Genomic DNA, 19248 nt, shown 5'->3' with positions numbered 1-19248 from the left:
AGATGGCTGCGGCGTTTCATGGCCTGGAAGACAATTCCTGCACCGTGATTGGGTCTCTAAAGTCCGCCAAAAAACGCTGGGTGGAGACACCAGTTACCGCCGAATAATCACGGAAAAGCTCAGTGCTCGCAGAGTACACCGAGCATAGTGATACTCGGGTGTTATGATCTGGTGGTTTAGGAGCAACATGGGACGAGCTCTGAAGGAGGTGGTATCTGTACTGACCGCAAACCCTGAACCTAGCAACGCAACTAGAAATAGCCATGGGGGTACCTGACACTCCCTAGACCCCTCGGCACAGCCTAAGATCTAACTTCCCCTAAAGATGGAAACAGGAAACCTATCTTGCCTCAGAGAAAATCCCCAAAGGAAAGATAGCCCCCTACAAATATTGACGGTGAGAGGAGGGGAAAATAACATACGCAGAAATGAAATCAGATTTTAGCATAGGAGGCCATACTAGCTAGATAGATAGGACAGGACACTGTGCGGTCAGTATAAAAACTACAAAAAATCCACACAGAGTTTACAAAAATCTCCACACCTGACTAAAGGTGTGGAGGGTAAATCTGCTTCCCAGAGCTTCCAGCTAACAGAAATAATCCATACTGACAAGCTGGACAAAACATAGAATGCACAGAACAATAAGTCCACAACATGTGGACAGAAATTAGCAAAGCCAGGACTTATCTTTGCTGAACTGGTCAGGAAATCAGGGAAATCCAAGCAGAGATGTGAATCCAGCCAGGAAACATTGACAAGTGGCACTGGTTGAAGGGAATAGCCAGGAATAAAAGCCGAGCAGAAAGACAATTAGTGGAAGCAGCTGCAGACTGCTAAATCCAAGGAGCAGCCATTCCACTTAAAACCACCGGAGGGAGCCCAAGAGCAGAACCCACAAAAGTGCCACTTACAACCACCGGAGGGAGCCCAAGAGCGGAATTCACAACACTCGGGCGAGTAACGAGCAGTGGCGAGCACGTTCGCTCATCACTATTAGAAGATTGCCATTTTTGGCAGACATACGCCAGGAAATAAACATTCAGTTGCGGACATGTGTGTGAATGAGTACATGTGGGTATCCACTAAATACTTCAGGTGGAACTACGCAACTGAGACTTGAAGTTCTAGGGTAATCGGCCATTTTCAGCTCTGAGACTTTCCAGTTGCAGTTACCCCCAATAATGAAGGTACATAACGTATTTCTCAGGTCATCGCTGTGGAGATTTGTTGCGCCTTCGGAGCCTATGCTATTGCCATCATGATCGGCCTGCGTTTGCCGTAACCCTGAGGATCAGGTGACTGAGGAGGGGAATCCTAGTGGGTTGAGGCTTCCTTACATGTATCATTTCTAGTGAAGTCCAATAATGAGGGTCCAGAGGCCCCTTGTTAAAAGGGGGGTAGTGTCACAATTCATATTTGTATTTCTTGAAAGCTCTGGTTTCTGCTATAGTTTAAATGTAGCTTTATTCCTTTTTGGGCCAGCAAGGGTCAATGTCATTATCCTTGCTGGCCTGGCAGCTGCTTTTTTGCTAGTCAGCTGTTGTGGTTGGTGATAACTCACACCATCTTTTATATAGTCACATGACGCATCAGCTGACTTTCGGTAATAGAGTTAATCTATGAGGACCTGCCTGGAGTTCAGAAGCTCTCTGGGTTCAGTGGTGAATCTGCTGTTTCTTTGGAATTTGGGTTCCTGGTGCCATATCCTCTGCTGTTTGGATCTTTGCAGCAGAGACAGTTGATGAGTATTATTTCTCTTTTATTTGTCTCATGTTTGTCACTTCCCCTGTGTTGTTTACAATCTGCAATAGTGAGGCTAGCATCCTTGCCAGCCAGTGTTCTAGCCAGGGAATACTGAGTTGACAATTATTGACTAGGCACCTGATGGCAAAGTGGGAAGGACCTGCTTAGGGCATTAGTTGAACTTAGAGACAGGCACAGGCTGGAATTAGGAGGTGTCCCATTCCTTACTCCCTACTGTTAGGTCCTTGCTCTCCTTATTCCATTCCATTGTTGGTTTAATCTGTGCCATCCACTGGACATCCCCGTGTTCGCATATGACAGAGACACTTCTCTGTCCATGCACCTATCTCCACTGGAGGTGTAGGAACATCCATACACAACAGGCCCCATTTTACAATGTTAATCACACCCAAAGGTGGGGTATGTTGGCAGACACACTGTGACCAGAGAGACGGGCTGGTCTAACAGTCTGAAGTAATGGAGAGCGGCCTAAAACTGCCCCTGTAATTGGGATTTTAACAATCCCTGTCCCAGTGATACCCTTGATGGTAGAGAGGACTGAGTCTCCGATCTTACTATGCTCCTGTTAAACCCTAATATGTCTCCTCCCCCACCTCATGAGGCACGGGACAGAAATGTAAGGGAAATAAGTCACAAAGACAGACAGGGATAAATGAAAACCACTATAATACAATAATATTCACCAAAAATAGGGAAGAGGATAGAGAAAGGGAGGAACAAACAAACTAAATAGGAATCATTACAAGGAGATAAACCCTTATGGAACTACTGCATACAGATCACTTCAACTACTGTTCCCAACTACACAGCTTAACACTTTCCAGGAAGAAGATTCTTTCACCGGCAAGGAAGAAACACCAAAGAGGTAGTATATCTAGTTAGAGGAAATTATTTTAGCAGCTGCAGCTGAGAGCAACAATCCAGTATGCTCCCAGCCTGCAAGGTAAGAACCCTAACCCTTTCAGCACTGATGATAAAGGAAATCCATTTTAGTAGGACACAAATCACACCACCTCTAAGAGGATCTGCTGTTCAATACCCATTATGACTTTCAAACTCCAGGTCTCCCAGGGGGATGTGACATTTACCCCCCCCCCCATCCCGTGACACTCTCTCCGGCTGCTCATAAACCTGATCCAGATGCCCTATCAAGCCTCTTAGTACGGGTACTAGAGCTTTACTCCAGGCTTAGTATGCATCTGACAGCTACCTTACAGCGGCCATTTTAATTTTATGGATAGCAATCCTAAAAGTTTGTATCTAACCTTTTATGGATCAATATTGGTGGCTATCTCTAGTTGGTGACACTAGACTTCCAGTTATCTTTAAATCTGAAGAGGCTATTTGCATATGCTAATTTTGAGAGATGATTTTTAATTTTATGGCTCTAGTTAGTACTGCCTAGATCAGGGGTCCCCAACTCCAGGCCTCGAGGGCCGCCCACAGTGCAGTTTTTCAGGATTTCTTTAGTATTGCATCGGTGGTAATGTGATCATCTGCACAGGTGATGATTCCAACCCCTGTGCAATACTAAGGAAATCCTGAAAACCTGCACTGTTGGCGGCCCTCGAGGCCTGGAGTTGGGGTCCACTGGCCTAGATACTAAGGCTATGTGTCCACGTTGCAGAATGTAAGCTAAATTTTCCTCATCAAAACCAGATTCCCTTGCCATGAAATCCGCTCGTGTTTTTCTTAGCTTTTTTTGCATTTTTCAAGCGTTTTTCAAGCGTTTTTCATGCTGTTTGTTTCAAAGCGTCCCAATACAATTCTATAGCGGCAAAATCGCACCGATTCCGCAAAATTAATGAACATGCTGCGTTTTTCCCGTGATGCATTTCCGCTACAATTGCAGAATGCCATTAAAAATGATGGGATGTGTTTTCTAAGCGTTTTTTAAGGAAAACCACGGCAAAAACGCTTAAGAAATGCAACATGGGCACATAGCCTAATAAGGCTCCAGTGTTATCCTAGAGTAATTATAAATAAAAATCAATACTCGAGTATAAGCCGAGATTTTCAGCCCAAATTTTTGGGCTGAAAGTGCCCCTCTCGGCTTATACTCGAGTCATGATCGGCGGTGGGGTCGGCGGGTGGGGGGAAGAGAGGACTGTCGCATACTCACCTGCTTCCGGGGCTCCTAGTGCTCCCCCTGCCTGTCCCATGGTCTTCGGGTGCCGCAGCTCTCCCTCTGTTCAGCGGTCACATGGTACCACTCATTAAAGTTATGAATATGGACTCCACTCCCATAGGGGTGGAGCCGCATATTTATTCCTGTAATGAGCGGTGCCAGTGATCGCTGACAGAGGAAGAGGCTGCAGTGCCCGGAGACCATCTGTCCGGGATAAGGAGCCAAAGACGCCGGGAGCAGGTGAGTATTACATATTTACCGGTCCGCGTTCCACCCGCCGGGCGCCGCTCCGTCTTCCGCATCCTCTTGCAGTGACTGTTCAGGTCAGAGGGCGCGATGACGTACTAGTGTGCGTGCCGCCCTCTGCCTGAACAGTCAGTGCGGAGAGACGCCAAGACGGGACGCTGAGGAGCTGCGGGCAGCAAGAGAGGTGAGTATGTCATTTTTTTTTATTGCAGCAGCAGCATTATATATTGCATAGCTTTATATGGAGCATCTATGGGGCCATAATGAACGGTGCAGAGCATTATATATGGTACATCTTTATATGGAGCATCTATAGGGCAATAATCAATGGTGCAGAGCATTATATATGGCACAGCTTTATATGGAGCATCTATGGGGCCATAATCAACGATGCAGAGCATTATATATGGCACAGCTTTATATGGAGCATCTATGGGGCCATAATAAACGGTGCAGAGCTTTATATATGGCACAGCTTTATGTGGAGCATCTATGGAGCAGTAATGAAATGCATGGAGCATTATATGTTGCACAGTTTTATATGGAGCATCTATGGGGCAATAATGAAATGTATGGAGCATTCTATATGACACAGTTTTATATGGAGCATCTATGGGGCCATAATGAAATGTATGGGGCATTATATGTGGCACAGCTTTATATGGAGCATCTATGGAGCCTTAATAACGGTATGGAGCATCTGTTTTTATTTTGAAAATTCACCGGTAGCTGCTGCATTTTCCACCCTAGGCTTATAACTCGAGTCAATAAGTTTTCGAGTCAATTAGGGGGGTCGGCTTATACTCGGGTCGGCTTATACTCGAGTATATACGGTATTTGATAAAATAGCTTACCTTATTGTTATGATTTGTCCTAAATCTAGATCATACTCATTCACTTGGGCAATAAATATGGCAGCCACAGCCTCATACAGCGCAGTTCCGTCCATATTGATAGTAGCACCAACTGGAAGAACAAATCTGGCTACACGTCGATCGATTTTATTATTTTCTAAAAGGCATTTTAATGTAATTGGTAGAGTTGCAGAACTGTAGCAAAAATAAAAAATGAAATTTGGTTAATTGCTGCAAAAGGAGAAATCTACTGCACTATTAACGGTGCAATAAATCATTGTTTTCTTTTAACCCCCAAGCCTGTTTTCACCCAAATTTTACAATTATGACCATTGTTACTTTTTGTGGTAATAACTTTGGAACGCTTCAACGTATCCCTCCGATTCTGAGAAAGTTTACTCGTGACATATTGTACCTCATGATAGTGGTAAAATTTCCACAGTATGACTTGCTCTTCTATATGAACAAAAAATGGTAATTTGGCAAAAATGTTATAATTTTAACTTTTTATTTTTATGCCCTTAAATCAGAGAGTTATATCACACAAAATAATTACTTAATAAATAAACATTTCCCACATACAAACCAACAAAAATATCCACACGGCTAAGTGAAGAATACCCTTAAGCCATAACATTAGACCAACCACAATTGAGGATCCCTGAATTATCAGATCCAAAGTTAATAAACAAAAAGTTCTAAATACAGATGTCAATAAATTGAGTCAGTTAGGTTAAATAGCAGTATAGACAGAAAACTAAAGTTATAAAGGACTGGATATTAGGTGGGACACGAAGGAGCCTCAGCTCGCATTTCACAGCCATGGCTTCATAAGTGGAGGCTCCTGCGTGTCCCAACTGCACTCCTGCACTTTAGTCATGACATGCCTCAAGGTACGGTAATATCTTATACTGTTTTATTTATGCTGGGATCCCAATATTTAGTCCTCAGCAGTTACATTTATATTTAGTACCTATTTCAGATGCTTTCTCCAATAGGAGTCCTTTACCTGACAGCTATACCTTTAGTTATCTGCCTATACTGCTATTTAACCTCACTGGCTCAATTTATTGACATCTATATCTCTTCATATCAACATACTATCATCTCCACATGTTCTGCCTTCTTCCACGTCTGAGGCTATGTGGATTCCAGCATGCATCTAAACCTCAACATCTCAAGTAAACAGACTACAAGGTTCAGTAGTCTATGGTTTATTGGTGCGATGATATGAAGATGTGTATGTGGTAAAACTATAAGAATACAAATAGTATAAGTCAATACTGAGCACATCAAAAGAAACCAGCAGCAATGATAATATAGCAATGATAATACAATACAGAAGTATACACTGAATACATTAATCATAAACAGCTGTGACAATAGTCATTGCAGAAAGCACAATTCTACATAGAGGTATATATCTAAAACAAGCAACCTTGACAGTGTACAGTGCAAGAAATACAAAACTGAGATGGAGGATTACATAGAACAATACGCCTCTCCTTCTGAAACAGTGACTGCAACATGACTTACATAAACAGGCTCTTAGGCTACGTTCACACTAGCGTTGTGCGCTGCTGCGTCGGCGACGCAACGCACAACGCACGCAAAAACGCGGCAAAACGCACGCAAAAACGCTGCGTTTTGCGACGCATGCGTCGTTTTTTGCCGAAATTTGGACGCAAGAAAAATGCAACTTGTTGCGTTTTCTTGGTCCGACGCTTGCAGCAAAAAAGACGCATGCATCGCACAACGCAGCACAAAAAGACGCATGCGTCCCCCATGTTAAGTATAGGGGCGCATGACGCATGCGTCGCCGCTGCGTCGCCCGACGCAAACACGACGCAAAACGGGAAACGCTAGTGTGAACGTAGCCTAATATAAGCATACAGTCAAGACTACAATTCTCATCTGAAGGATAGGGATAGTTGGAAGAAGTGAGCAGAAGCAAGAGACACGTGTCTTGTCTGCCTGAAAACATGTCTCCTTCTCAGAGGTGCAGGGGCCGGGCCCACAAACACACTAAACTTAAAAGGGAAGGCACCTGCATCTGTATGAATGCTGCCAGATTGTGCTAAACATATTTAAACATAATAAAAGGATAACATATCACCTCTTATGGTTTGTAATGAATGTCAAACTACAAATACTTTTCTTACTGAGCATAAATGGGCAGAACACCACGCTTATGTGCAGACGCTTGCCGGGCGACACTTGTGTTTTCTCCCCGATGTGATAGACATTATTGTTCCATCCTCCTTCACCGTATTTTTAGCTGCTGTTTTCCTCTCACCTTATTACTTGTTACTGTCAGTTACTTTTGCTTTATACATTTTTATATTTTTTTTATTAAACCCTTTATGTTGGATTTTGTTTTATGCTCCATAATTTAGTACTAATTGTTTATTAATTTTGGATCTGATAACTCAGAGATCCTCAATTTTGGTTGGTCTAACATTTCCCACATGTCTAATTTACATTCAACAGTTTTTGAAACATTACTTTCTTTTTGGGACGAAGTTAGAAGGGTTAAAAGTAGACCAGTGATTTCTCATTTTTCCAACAATTTTTTTTAGAAACCTCATCAGATTTGAAGTGACTTTGAAGGGTCTATATGACAGAAAATACTCAAAAGTGATACCATTCTAGAAACTGCATTACTCAAGGTGCTCAAAACCATATTCAAGAAGTTTATTAACCTTTCAGGTATTTCACAGGAATTTTCAAGAATGTGGAAGGAAAAAATGAACATTTAACTTTTTGTCACAAAAATGTAATTTAGGACACAAAAAAATTATTTTCGCAAAGGTAACAGGAAAAAAATGGACCCCAAAATGCTGATACCCCATATGTAGGGGGAAAACCACTGTTTGGGCACACAGTAGGGTTCAGAAGGGAAGACGTGACATTTAACTTTTTTAATATTTGGAGAGCTCCTGATGTGCCTAACCCGCCAACAAGTGACACCATTATGAAACTAGACCCCTAAGGGAATTTATCTAGCTGCGTGGTGAGCATCTGGAACCCCAGGTTCTTTACAGACTTTATAATGTTGAAAATAAAAAAGATAAAAGAAATGTATTTTAGCCCCAAATTTTGGATTTTCACAAGGATAGCAGGAGTAATTGCACCATACCAGTTTGCTATGCAATTTCTCCTGAGTATGCTGACAACCAATATGTAGGGAAAAACTAATTGTGGGCACACAGTAGGGCTTGGAAAGGAATGAGCTCCATTTGACTGTTTGAATGTAAAATTTGCTGGAATAATTAGATGACGCCGTGTCACATTTGGAGAGCCCCTAACATGCCTAAACAGTGGAAACCCCCCACAAGTAACACCGTTTTGGAAACTAGACAGATACCTCAGGGAACTTATCTAGATGTGTGGTGAGCACATTGAACCCCCAATGCTTCACAATAGTTTATAACATTGATCCGTGAAAATAAAAAATTCACATTTTCCCCACGAAAATGTTTTTTTACACCAAATTTAGCATTTTCAAAAGGATAATAGGAGAAATCGCACCATACAGTACCCCATATGTGGGGGCAAAATACTGTTTAGGCTCACGGCAAGGCTCAGAAAAGAAGGAGTGGCATTTTGGAATGCAGACCTTGATGGAGTGTCATGTCTCATTTCAAGATCCCCTGATGTGCCTAAACAGTGGAAAACCCTCTCAAGTGACACCATTTTGGAAGATAGACCCCTCAATGAATGTATCTTGATGTTTGGTGATCACCTTGAACCCCCAGCTGCTTCACATTAGGTTTTACCTTAAAGCAGTGAAAATATAAAAATCATTCCTTCCCACAAAAATGTTATTTTAGCACCATTTTTTTTAATTTGCACAAGGATACAAGGTGAAAATTGATCCTAAATTTTGTTGTGCAATTCGTCCTGAGTACACTGATACTCCATATGTGGTCCAAAACTACTTTTGAGGCACAGTGCAAACCTCCGAAGGGGAAAAAGCACCATATTGGAGTTCACATTATCCTGGACTGGTGTCATGTCACATTGGCAGAGCCTCTAAAGAGATCCCATTTTACAAACTGCACCTCTCAATGAATTAATCTAGGGGTGCAGTGATCATATTGATACTACAGGGAGGTTACAGAATTTTATACTATTGGGCAATGAAGAAAAATAATTATTTTATTGTGACATGCAGAAATACTGCTAACTGTTGTTGCTTCAAAAACATCCAGCAACTAGAGGAGTTAACACAGTCACAGGATACAGGGAGTGGTTGGCAGAGCCCCAGGGGGATTTTGGGAAATTGTTTACCAGTCTGGCAGCAGCCAAAGGAATTAGTGGTGTGTTTCTGTGATCTCTCTCACAGAAGTTCAGGCAAGTGAACCAAAGGGATACGGGATTCATGTACAGAGTGGAGTTGTTCTACCCCTATACTGCTAGTTTAGGAAGTCTAACAGGAGTGGAAAGATAAGGACTGGAAGAAGCTGTGTACAGGGATAATCTCCCTCAGCAACCCCCCTCCCTCCTCCATTACACTATGCTGGAAGGAATGCTGTATACTCCTGTGCTTTTGTAAAGAGTCTTGATCTGTGCTGAACTGTGTTATCTAAAGAGATTGTTAATCAATGTGCCTCTAAGAAGCAGCTGTCCTGTTTATGAAGCCTGTGCTTAAGAGTCTTGAATTGTACTGAATGTGCTGCGAAATTAAACAACACTGTTCATCTGTTCATGAGGACTCTATCAATTGTATCTGTGTGAGCAAGTGGATCCATCAGTGTGCCTGAGGAAGTTGCGGTACATGGTCACCCTGAGTAACGGTTCCCCCAGAGTTCCAAAGAATTCATGAGACCTGTTCCGCCCCTATCTGAACCTAGCGGCGTGCATGTAACATTATTACCACCAAATTTTTGTTTTAGCCATTTTAGCATTTTTCATTTTCATATAGGAAATGGGTAGCAAAATTTGTCCCACAACTTCTGCTGAATGTAGAAATACCCCAATTCTGGATGTACAGTACTGCTTAGTCGAGATGGGCGGATATTTCCATATTCGCTTTCGATTAAGATCACCAAATTTGCAATGTTCGACAAATTATTCAATGAATATTCGTTGAACAGAGCTAAACGCCATTGGAGTCAATGGGAGATGAAAAAAATGCATACATAACGCCTTCAAAAGGGCCCAAAAGCTGCCAAAACACATAAAATTAGGGGTAGACACCAGGAAAGTGGCCTCAATTGACCAACAATGCAAATTTAGAATGGCACGGCAACAATCAGCTATACATCAGGTATCAGGATCTGGGCCATCATTTACAACTTTGAACTGAAATTCAAATTAAGATGTGGTGGGTGAGGCTTCATTGTAGGCCTGCTGTGCTGGGAGCCCTGATATCAAAGGCAGCAGCTCAACCTTCTTTGATGCTCAGCCACACTCACGTGGAACAAATATCAGTTTCGTAGACTACTTTTATCTAAAAAATGTAAGGATAGTAACACCGGTAGCTGACTCAACGGCATTGGAGGCCTGCTGGTTTCAGAGGTTTACTACTGCGGCAATACAAATGAAGGAAACCCAACCAGGAGTCTACACATTTCCCAAGATTATTGGACCGACACCTCGTCAACTACAGCCAACCCAGCATATGAAGACTGTAACAGGCAAGTTAGTGAAATCACTGTGCTATAGCCCTCGGAAAGCCTGGAGGGGCTTAACTAGGTGATCTACCAAATCTGACCTCGGATAAGTGGCAGCAGGTGAAACCACAACCCAAGAAGGGAAAAGGAGGTGGCACCAGGTGCTACTCCAGGGCAGAGCTACAGAGGGTGGCAGCTGACCCCCTAGAGCGGTTAGGCTGGTATGCCTGAAGGAGGGATGAAGAATGCAGGCAGGCACTGTAGGGGCACTGGAACCACTGGTGCAGTTGGGACGGGTTGAGGAACAGAAAAGCTTGGCAGGTGCAGACTGGACCGGCTGTTAGATGAGAAATGTGAGCTGTGGAATGGACCGGCTGTTAGACAGATGAGCACTGGCAGGTGTGGGCTGGACCAATAGAGGAATCAGGGAACACTGGCAGATGTGGGCTGGACCAGGTGTTGAACAGTTTTGTCCTGGCAGGTGTGTGCTGAAATGGTTTTAGACAGAGGAGCACTGGCAGGTGCAGGCTGGTCCGTGGGTTGAACAGATGGGAACTGGCAGGTGCAGGCTGGACAGGGTGTTGAACAGATGGGCACTGGCAGGTGGGGGCTGGACCGGGTGTTAGACAGAGGAGAACTGGCAGGTGCAGGCTGGACCAGCTGATGGGCAGAAGACAGGTACAAGCAGAAGGGTACAGGGTAGATAAGCAGACGGGCAGACCTGGGGAACCTGACAACTAGCAAGCATGCAAGGCAAACTAACAACATTGCTAAGGCACCTCCATATTGGAGAAGGAGGTCCATTTAAACATAGTGCCCAGGCCTACAACTGAACCTTGGGGGACACCAACACATAGAGGGCATATCTGTTAGGTACGAGGAGATCCATCAAAGAGCCAAGTTGGTAATGCCAAAAGATGAGAATGTCTGTAGTAAGAAGGAATGGTACTCTGTGTCAAAGGCAGATGCCAGGTCCAGTAGGAAAAGGACAAACTAGCGTCACTTGGATTTGGTGGTTAGTGGGTCATTGCTGACTTGAGTCTGGGCAGTTTTAGTGGAATGGTGCTGTAATAATAATAATGGATGACTCGGGAGTCTTTTTGCATGGAGCAAGATACTACAGAACACAGGTTATAGATGGTAACGTCTACTACCACACACAGTGTTTCAAACAGGTGCAGGGAAAACATCAAAGTCTATAAGCACATAGTGTACATATTGAATGCAACTTAACAGAGTCTTTAGGTAACCGCAGAAGAGAATGTAATCACAGAGCATTCTGTGAAGCACAGTTACATTTTAGGATGCTTGAAAACAAGTGAGTCCTTTTGTAGTCCATACACGGATAAATATATATAAGCCAATTCAAATAATATAGTAACTCATCCAGGGAGGTCTCGGTAGGAAGTCTCGGGTTTTTGCAGAGCAGCAACAGCTTACATGTACAACAAATGCAGGTGAGAGCAACACGAACAGCCAGAAGCAGAGGAGTACTGGAAATCGGTGTATGCAGCGGAAACTCTGAGAGTGGAGAAAGAAGAAATCCACATGGGTTCACAGAAACAGGTGCAGCGCCCCAGAGTCCTGATCATTGCAGTAATGTCGTTCTTCCACCAGGGGGAGCGATGTTACGTCTGATGGCACCAAAGGAGTTCACCCTGCCAGGTATCACAGCCACACACACACTTCACACGCCAGCCACCAGGGGGAGCAAAAGGTTCTATCTATTAGGCCACTTCTCACACTTGGGTAAAACTGGGGGTTTGGTTAGGAAGTTAGGCAGTTGGAGAAAAGTAGCAGACTGGGCTCGGCACAGGAAGGAAAGAAGGACACGGAGCTGCGCCTGCAACCCATACGGCAGACTCCAAGGAAAGGACAAGAAAGGAAGTGTGCTGTAGTGAGTGAGCACCGAAGTCATAGCAACAGGAGTAAAACACCAGTGGGAGACCAGCTAGAAGCAGGCTGCCTCCCACTGAGCGCAGATCCGGTAGCTGGAGCACCGAGGGAGTAATAGACTCTACGCTTTACTTCAGAGACCGTCAGGACAGTCGATTGCAAGTTGGCTGCCCGACCTAAGAACCTAAGCAGACAAGGTGGCAACGCAGAGGAGGAGCGACGCTAGGGTCCCTATAAAATAGCCTCAGGCCACCACCGTCATACGGGTTGGTCCTATCCATCTGGGGGACCGAGAGAAGAGTAACAAGAGTGAGGACCCTATGGGAGCTAATGCACGTAGGGACCTACTACATTACTGTGCGCAAGGGGTAGGCTACTGATTTCCACCTGGATAAGGGGACTCTGGAATTGCCATCAGACCGGCCGGACTCTGCCTACCCTGTGATCTGGCTCCCTGGACTGTGGATGCTGAATGCAGTGCCCCAGAGTCCTGGTCGTTGCAGTAATGTCGCTCTGCCACTAAGGGGAGTGATGTTATGTCTGATTTCACTAAAGGAGTTCACCTGACCAGGTATCACAGTCACACATTACACTTCACACTCCAGCCACCAGGGGGAGCAAAAGGCACTATGTATTAGGTCACTCCTCACACTGGTAAAACTGGGGGTCGGATAGGAAGTTAGGACAGAACGCAGCCTGGGAGAGCTCCAGGGAGGACCTGTCAGGGGTAGGTTCCTGGCAGGGGCCTAGCAGAAAGAATAGAAAGTGACGGAGCCGCGCCTGCACTACCTTGCGGTGGCATCCTAAGAAAGGACACGAAGAGAAGGATATTGTGGAGAAGTGAGAAACGAGATCAAAGCACAAAGGAGAGCCAGTAGGAGTCGTGCCCCGAGAACGGCAACATCCTACTGAGGCGCGTAGCCGGTAGCCGGAACACCGAGGAAGTAACTGACTCCAAGCAATTACTTCAGAAAGCGGCAGGACAGTTGATTATAGGTTGGCTGTCTACCATACATCACCTACAAAGACATGAAGACATAGGGGGCAAGCGTGGAGAGGGGCGTCTCTAGGGTCCCAGAATAGCTCCGAGCCTTCCCGTCAAACGGGGGCGTCCTATCCAGATAAACTTGGGGGACGGAGAGAGAGAGAGAGAAAGAACGAACACGAAAGTTGTGAGGACTATCCCGAATGCTCAGCAGGGAAAAACTACAACACACAGGCGCTAGTGGTAGACACTGATTTCCACCTGCAAAGGGAACTCTGGATGTGCCTTTGGAGCGGCCGGACTCAGCCAGCCCAGTTAGCAGTGCTCTGGATTGTGGATCCTGATGTCATCAGTAAAAGGTAAAGAGACTGCAACCCTGTGTCCTCGTTATTACCTGCGCCTCACATCATCACCACCTAAACTAGTGGGAAGCCCTGGGGATATACTTCACCTGTGGGAAGGTATACCATCTAGCTGCCATAACACCACCCCAGTGGGCCCCAAGCAGCGTCGGTCACCCTGACCGAATACCACAGGTGGCGTCACGAAACATTGGCCGACTTTCATCATCACCCCTTTCATTGGACGCCCCTTAGCAGGGTCACGGACTGGGTCCAGCCACCGTGACGATCCCAGGACCGGTACCGAGTAACTCGCGGCCCTGCGTCTGGGGGCGCTCCACTGAAGCCTTCAGTAAAGGTAAAGAGACTGCACCCATTGTGTCCTCGTTATTCACCGCACCTTGCACAACCCACAATCACCAATTACACTTATGGGAAGCCCTGGGGATATACTTCACCTGTGGGAAGGTATACCATCTAGCTGCCATAACATCACCCCAGCGGACCCCTAAGCAGCGTCGGTCACCCTGACCAAATACCACAAGTGGCGTCACAAACACTACCGTTATCTACGAACTCTGCCTTTTATTGGCGGCCCTCATAGGGCCACGGTCTGGGTCGGGCCACCGTGACATCCCAGCTGAGGGAACTGAAGGACCCGGTACCGAGTACCCCATTGCCCTTACGTGGGGGCGATCCACAGGTAGAAACCAGGAAGCCACCAGGGTCAGGAGCTGGACACAGGCAGAATACTCTAGAATAGACTGAAGGCTGGGATGGAGTTATAAAGCAGGAAGACACGGGGCACATGAGACATAAGACACCATCTTGAAAGAGGGCAGGAATGCGTAAAAGGTAATAAAAAAATGTTCAGAGAACTGACAGGTGCAGTCGGAAGCCATATTGTAAGCAGTCAAAGAGGGAGCAAAAGGAGAGATGGGAGGACAGTTCAAAATGGACATGTTCCTGTAGTTCGGCGGCATGCGGGAGAAGTGAGATAGGGTGATAGCTAGACACAGAGGATGGGTCAAGGGATGGCTTTTTGAAGATATGTGTGATCGACATTTGTTTAATTATGAGGGGAAGACACAATTTGTTAGGGACAGGTTGAAGAGGTGGATTAGGCTTGGGATGAAGACTGTGATAAGGTTTGGAATGAGCTGGGATGGTATTGAGTCAAGTTCACAGGTGGCGAGACATGATTTGGGGAGTAAAGAGGAAAGTTGATCTTCAGTGATTATGAAGTTGGTTTTGGAGGAGGAGAGTGGAGCACTTATGATGAAGGGCTGAGGGGACTTTAAGCAAAAGCTTTTCCTTACGTCATCAATCTTCTGCTTCAAGGATCAGGCAAAGTCTTCAGCTGAGATGAGAGGAAAGGGGGTGGGAGCTGGTGAACGGAGGAAAGAATTGAAAGTTCTGAATGATATGATAGATGAGAGGTTTGTTTTGCTGCATTGAGCAATTGCACAGCATTTTTACAACTTCTGTTACGGGAAGGGCTACTCTAATCCATTTATTTGGCAGCCACACAGTGGTATGCTTTGTAGATGAGGGCCAGAAAAAACATGTGCTCCAGTAGATGGTAAGTGCTGCATCAAGTTGCCTCTGTTCTTCTTCATCCACCTTAACATCACAAACAGTACAGTCCTCAGAGGTGGCATCCCAATTACCCTTGTTTTCCCTCACGTCACAACTCTCCCACAGCCCAACTGACTATAGGGAACCACAGATGGCTGAGTCTGCAGATCTGTTCACATATTCTAAGCCATGGTCATCAGAAGTGTACTCCAAAGATTCACAGAGACATGAGGAGGAAATCATCTGCACCAATGTCCAATTTTTTTTCAGTTTAATCCAGGGTCGTACGAAGTAGAGTCAGAGCAGAATTCAAACCCTCGGCACCAGACGTTAACACCGTGACGTGCCAGTGATCCTGATGAGACTCAGATACTTGAGGCACATGCGGTTTGTACTGTGCTGTCATGGCAGGAGGAGCAGAAGGGTGAATCTCAGTGTGAGGAGTGAGAGAACAAACAGGATGATAATGAGGTAGTAGATCCCACCTGGTGTAAACCCAGAGGTATGCAGCTAAGCAGCTCAGAAGAACAGGTGGAGGAGGAAGACAAGGAAGTTTTGTTGCAACTTCTGGCACAGACACAGAGTTATGCAACCACGACAAACACTGCATCCCCAGCTCTAAATATATCAGTGGCCAGCAGCATTCGGGGGTCTGCAGTTGCCTAGCTTGGGTCTTTTTTCAGACCGCCAAAAATGACACAACGACGTTATCTGCCAACTTTGTTAAAAACAGCAGAGTATAGTTTAAAAAATGCAATAATTTCACTTCTACATGCATGAACTAGCACATGAGCAATAAACATCCATTAATCTGGGAATCTCACTGTACTAAAATGCTGACTAGTGGGCATTGCTAATCACCGTGAACTTCATCTTCTACTTCTTCCTCTTTGCTCAATGTGGCAAGTATTGTCACACAGGTCTCCTGCCACAGAACCTCCACTTGTTTACCCGCTACAGTTGGGGTGAGTGGCAGCAAATCAGCTGTTATGGAAGTGGACATGCCTGCTCTTTATGACTGATCTTACATACCAAGCACACCCCATCTTTCTCAATCCACTGCAACATCTCGGCCTGCACCTCTCTCACAGTCCAGCAGCTTTTCGTGTTCACACTACTCAACCTTCTGTAAGCAAAGCAGCCAGTCCTCATTTGTGCAGTCATGTTCATGCAAATATTCTTTCCTCCTACACATGGTAAAGCTAGGAGCTTGAACTTCACCATCTGCAATCTGCTTGTTAGAATCTGTTTAGTTTGTGCCTATCCGCCATTTTCTTGTGGAGTTCTGGCTGCTGGTCTTTTTCCTCTGATGCTGGGTTTGTCTTAGGTAAGGTGTTTGTTTCACTCATTATTAACCAGCACTTGCCTCCCAGTCCTTGCTGGACAATAGTGTTTATCTGCTTAAGCTCTAGCTTGGTGCTTTGCTTTGTCTTCTGTGTGTGTTATTTGTGCAGTGCTGGTACCTCTGGTTCTGCTAGCCTTATTTTCTGTTTTCTATTGGTTTCTGCAGCCTTCTCTTTGTTTTCTTTAAGGAGGTGACCCATTTTTGTACCCAGTCCTTAGTTCTTTTAGGGAACCCCTTCACCTTATCTATAGGTCTTCGCTTGAGATTAACCTAGGATCGTCAGTTGGTCTATTTGCAAGATGGGTTGCCCACTCCATCGTAGGGTTTCAGCCTAGTCATAGTGCAGGGTCAGTTTTCCCCTTCTACCTTAGTCCTGTGTTGAAGATCCATAGCACTATTACTAATAAAAACCTTTATTTATCTATTTGTCATGGGGGTATTGGGTAGACTAAAGCTGATTACCCGGGCCCCTACGATATCCCTCAGACTAGGGAAAACCCTGTCTGTCCCTCTCCCAGAATTTACACTGATGGTGTGCTTGTCTGGGCTGCCAGGCCTGGCTGAAACCTCCACCCACCACCAAGTGATAAGACCACACACCAACCTACACGGAAAGTACAGACAGGGAAAACTGAAAACGCACCACGCCGAAGACACACAGGAAAACACTATAATGTGCACAGGGCAAAAATAAACACAAATATAGGAAGGAGTAATATGACAAAGGATAATACACCACCAGATACGATACTTCAACTCCTAGACCACCACTACAGACCGAGATCACCAGGCACAAGACACAAGCTATAATCGGCGATGCCCAAAGTCCAGAATGACTATTTAGAGGCAACGGACGTGAACCCAGCCTCCAACCAGATTACCAGCCAGATTATCCCTGGATAACCCGGATAAAATCTAGCTGGCACCACTGAGTGTATAGTGGACAAATGTGGAATTACCGCTGTCTGTCGGACACCCTAGTGTGAATAGCGTCCGACATGACAGTACCCCACCTTCTACGAGGGACCCCAGGGCCCTCACGACATATAGGATCCGGCTTGTCCGGATGGCAGCGGTGAAACATACTGACCAGCCGGTCCGCATGTATGTCCGAAGCTGGTACCCAAGACCTCTCCTCTGGCCCATAACCAGGTACTGTAATGTGCGGCGCACTATACAAGAGTCAACCACCTTGAAGACTTCAAACTCCAAATTGCCATCCACCTAGACAGGAGGTGGCATCGGCGCCGCGTCCATGGAACCCACCACCTTCTTTAACAGAGATCTGTGAAACACGTTGTGTATTTTATATACAGTAGGAAGCGGTAGGCTACCGGGTTAATGATGGTGGCGACTGTTATGAAAGGTAATTCAGTACCACAATGGACATAGAGGTCAGCGCACATACAGTGACCTGGCAATAACCCAAAAAACAAGAACGAGCTCTGAGACGTGGGAACTCTGTTGACCGCAATCCCTAATCCTCTCCAACCACACTAGAGGCAGCCGTGGATTGCGCCTAACGCTGCCTATGCAACTCGGCACGGCCTGAGAAACTAGCTAGCCTGAAGATAGAAAATAAGCCTACCTTGCCACAGAGAAATACCCCAAAGGAAAAGGCAGCCCCCACATATAATGACTGTGAGTAAAGATGAAAAGACAAACGTAGAGATTAAATAGATTTAGCAAAGTGAGGCCCAACTTTCTGAACAGAGCGAGGATAGGAAAGGTAACTTTGCGGTCAACACAAAACCCTAAGGGGGCAAAAAGACCCTCCGTACCGAACTAACGGCACGGAGGTACACCCTCTGCGTCCCAGAGCTTCCAGCAAGCAGAAAAAAACAAATTGACAAGCTAGACAGAAAAAAACAGCAAACAAATAGCAAAGAGGAACTTAGCTATGCAGAGCAGCAAGCCACAGGAACGATCCAGGAGGAAACAGGTCCAATACTAGAACATTGACTGGAGGCCAGGATCAAAGCACTAGGTGGAGTTAAATAGAGCAGCACCTAACGACTTCACCACATCACCTGAGGAAGGAAACTCAGAAGCCGCAGTACCACTTTCCTCCACCAACGGAAGCTCACAGAGAGAACCAGCCGAAGTACCACTTGTGACCACAGGAGGGAGCTCTGCCACAGAATTCACAACAGGCGACCCTAAATGGACCTATAAACCTTGGACCCAATTTCAGGGATGGTACTTTGAGCTTTATGTTTTTTGTGGACAACCACACCCAATCACCCAGACTCAGGTCCGGACCTGGCACACGTCTACTGTCAGCCACTCGTTTGTACGTAGCACCCACGCTCAGCAAGCACTGTTTCTCTCTCCTCCAAACAGATGACAGTTGTGCTCCTAGCTGGTCCTCCTCAGGAACGCCAGCAGAGCCACCCTGACTCAGAGTACAAAATTGAGGATGGTACCCTTAAACACAAAAGAACGGGGACTCCCCAGACGATTCCTGGCGGTGATTGTTAATGGCAAACT

At 45.5% G+C, this 19248-nt stretch overlaps 1 protein-coding gene across 1 annotated transcript in view; it reads right to left on the bottom strand.

Moving 5' to 3' along the window:
- LOC138680259 (excitatory amino acid transporter 5-like) overlaps positions 1 to 19248 on the bottom strand; it is a 1936174-nt gene that overhangs the window by 504702 nt on the left and 1412224 nt on the right. The window contains exon 8 of the mRNA XM_069767861.1: positions 4996 to 5190. Within this exon, the coding sequence (XP_069623962.1) occupies positions 4996 to 5190 (195 nt within the window). The remainder of the gene's footprint in view (positions 1 to 4995; positions 5191 to 19248) is intronic.

The sequence above is a fragment of the Ranitomeya imitator genome, chromosome 1 (assembly GCF_032444005.1).
Source record: "Ranitomeya imitator isolate aRanImi1 chromosome 1, aRanImi1.pri, whole genome shotgun sequence".
NCBI lineage: Eukaryota > Metazoa > Chordata > Amphibia > Anura > Dendrobatidae > Ranitomeya > Ranitomeya imitator.
Note: the sequence above shows the minus strand (reverse complement) of the source record. Positions and strands in the feature narration are given on the sequence as shown.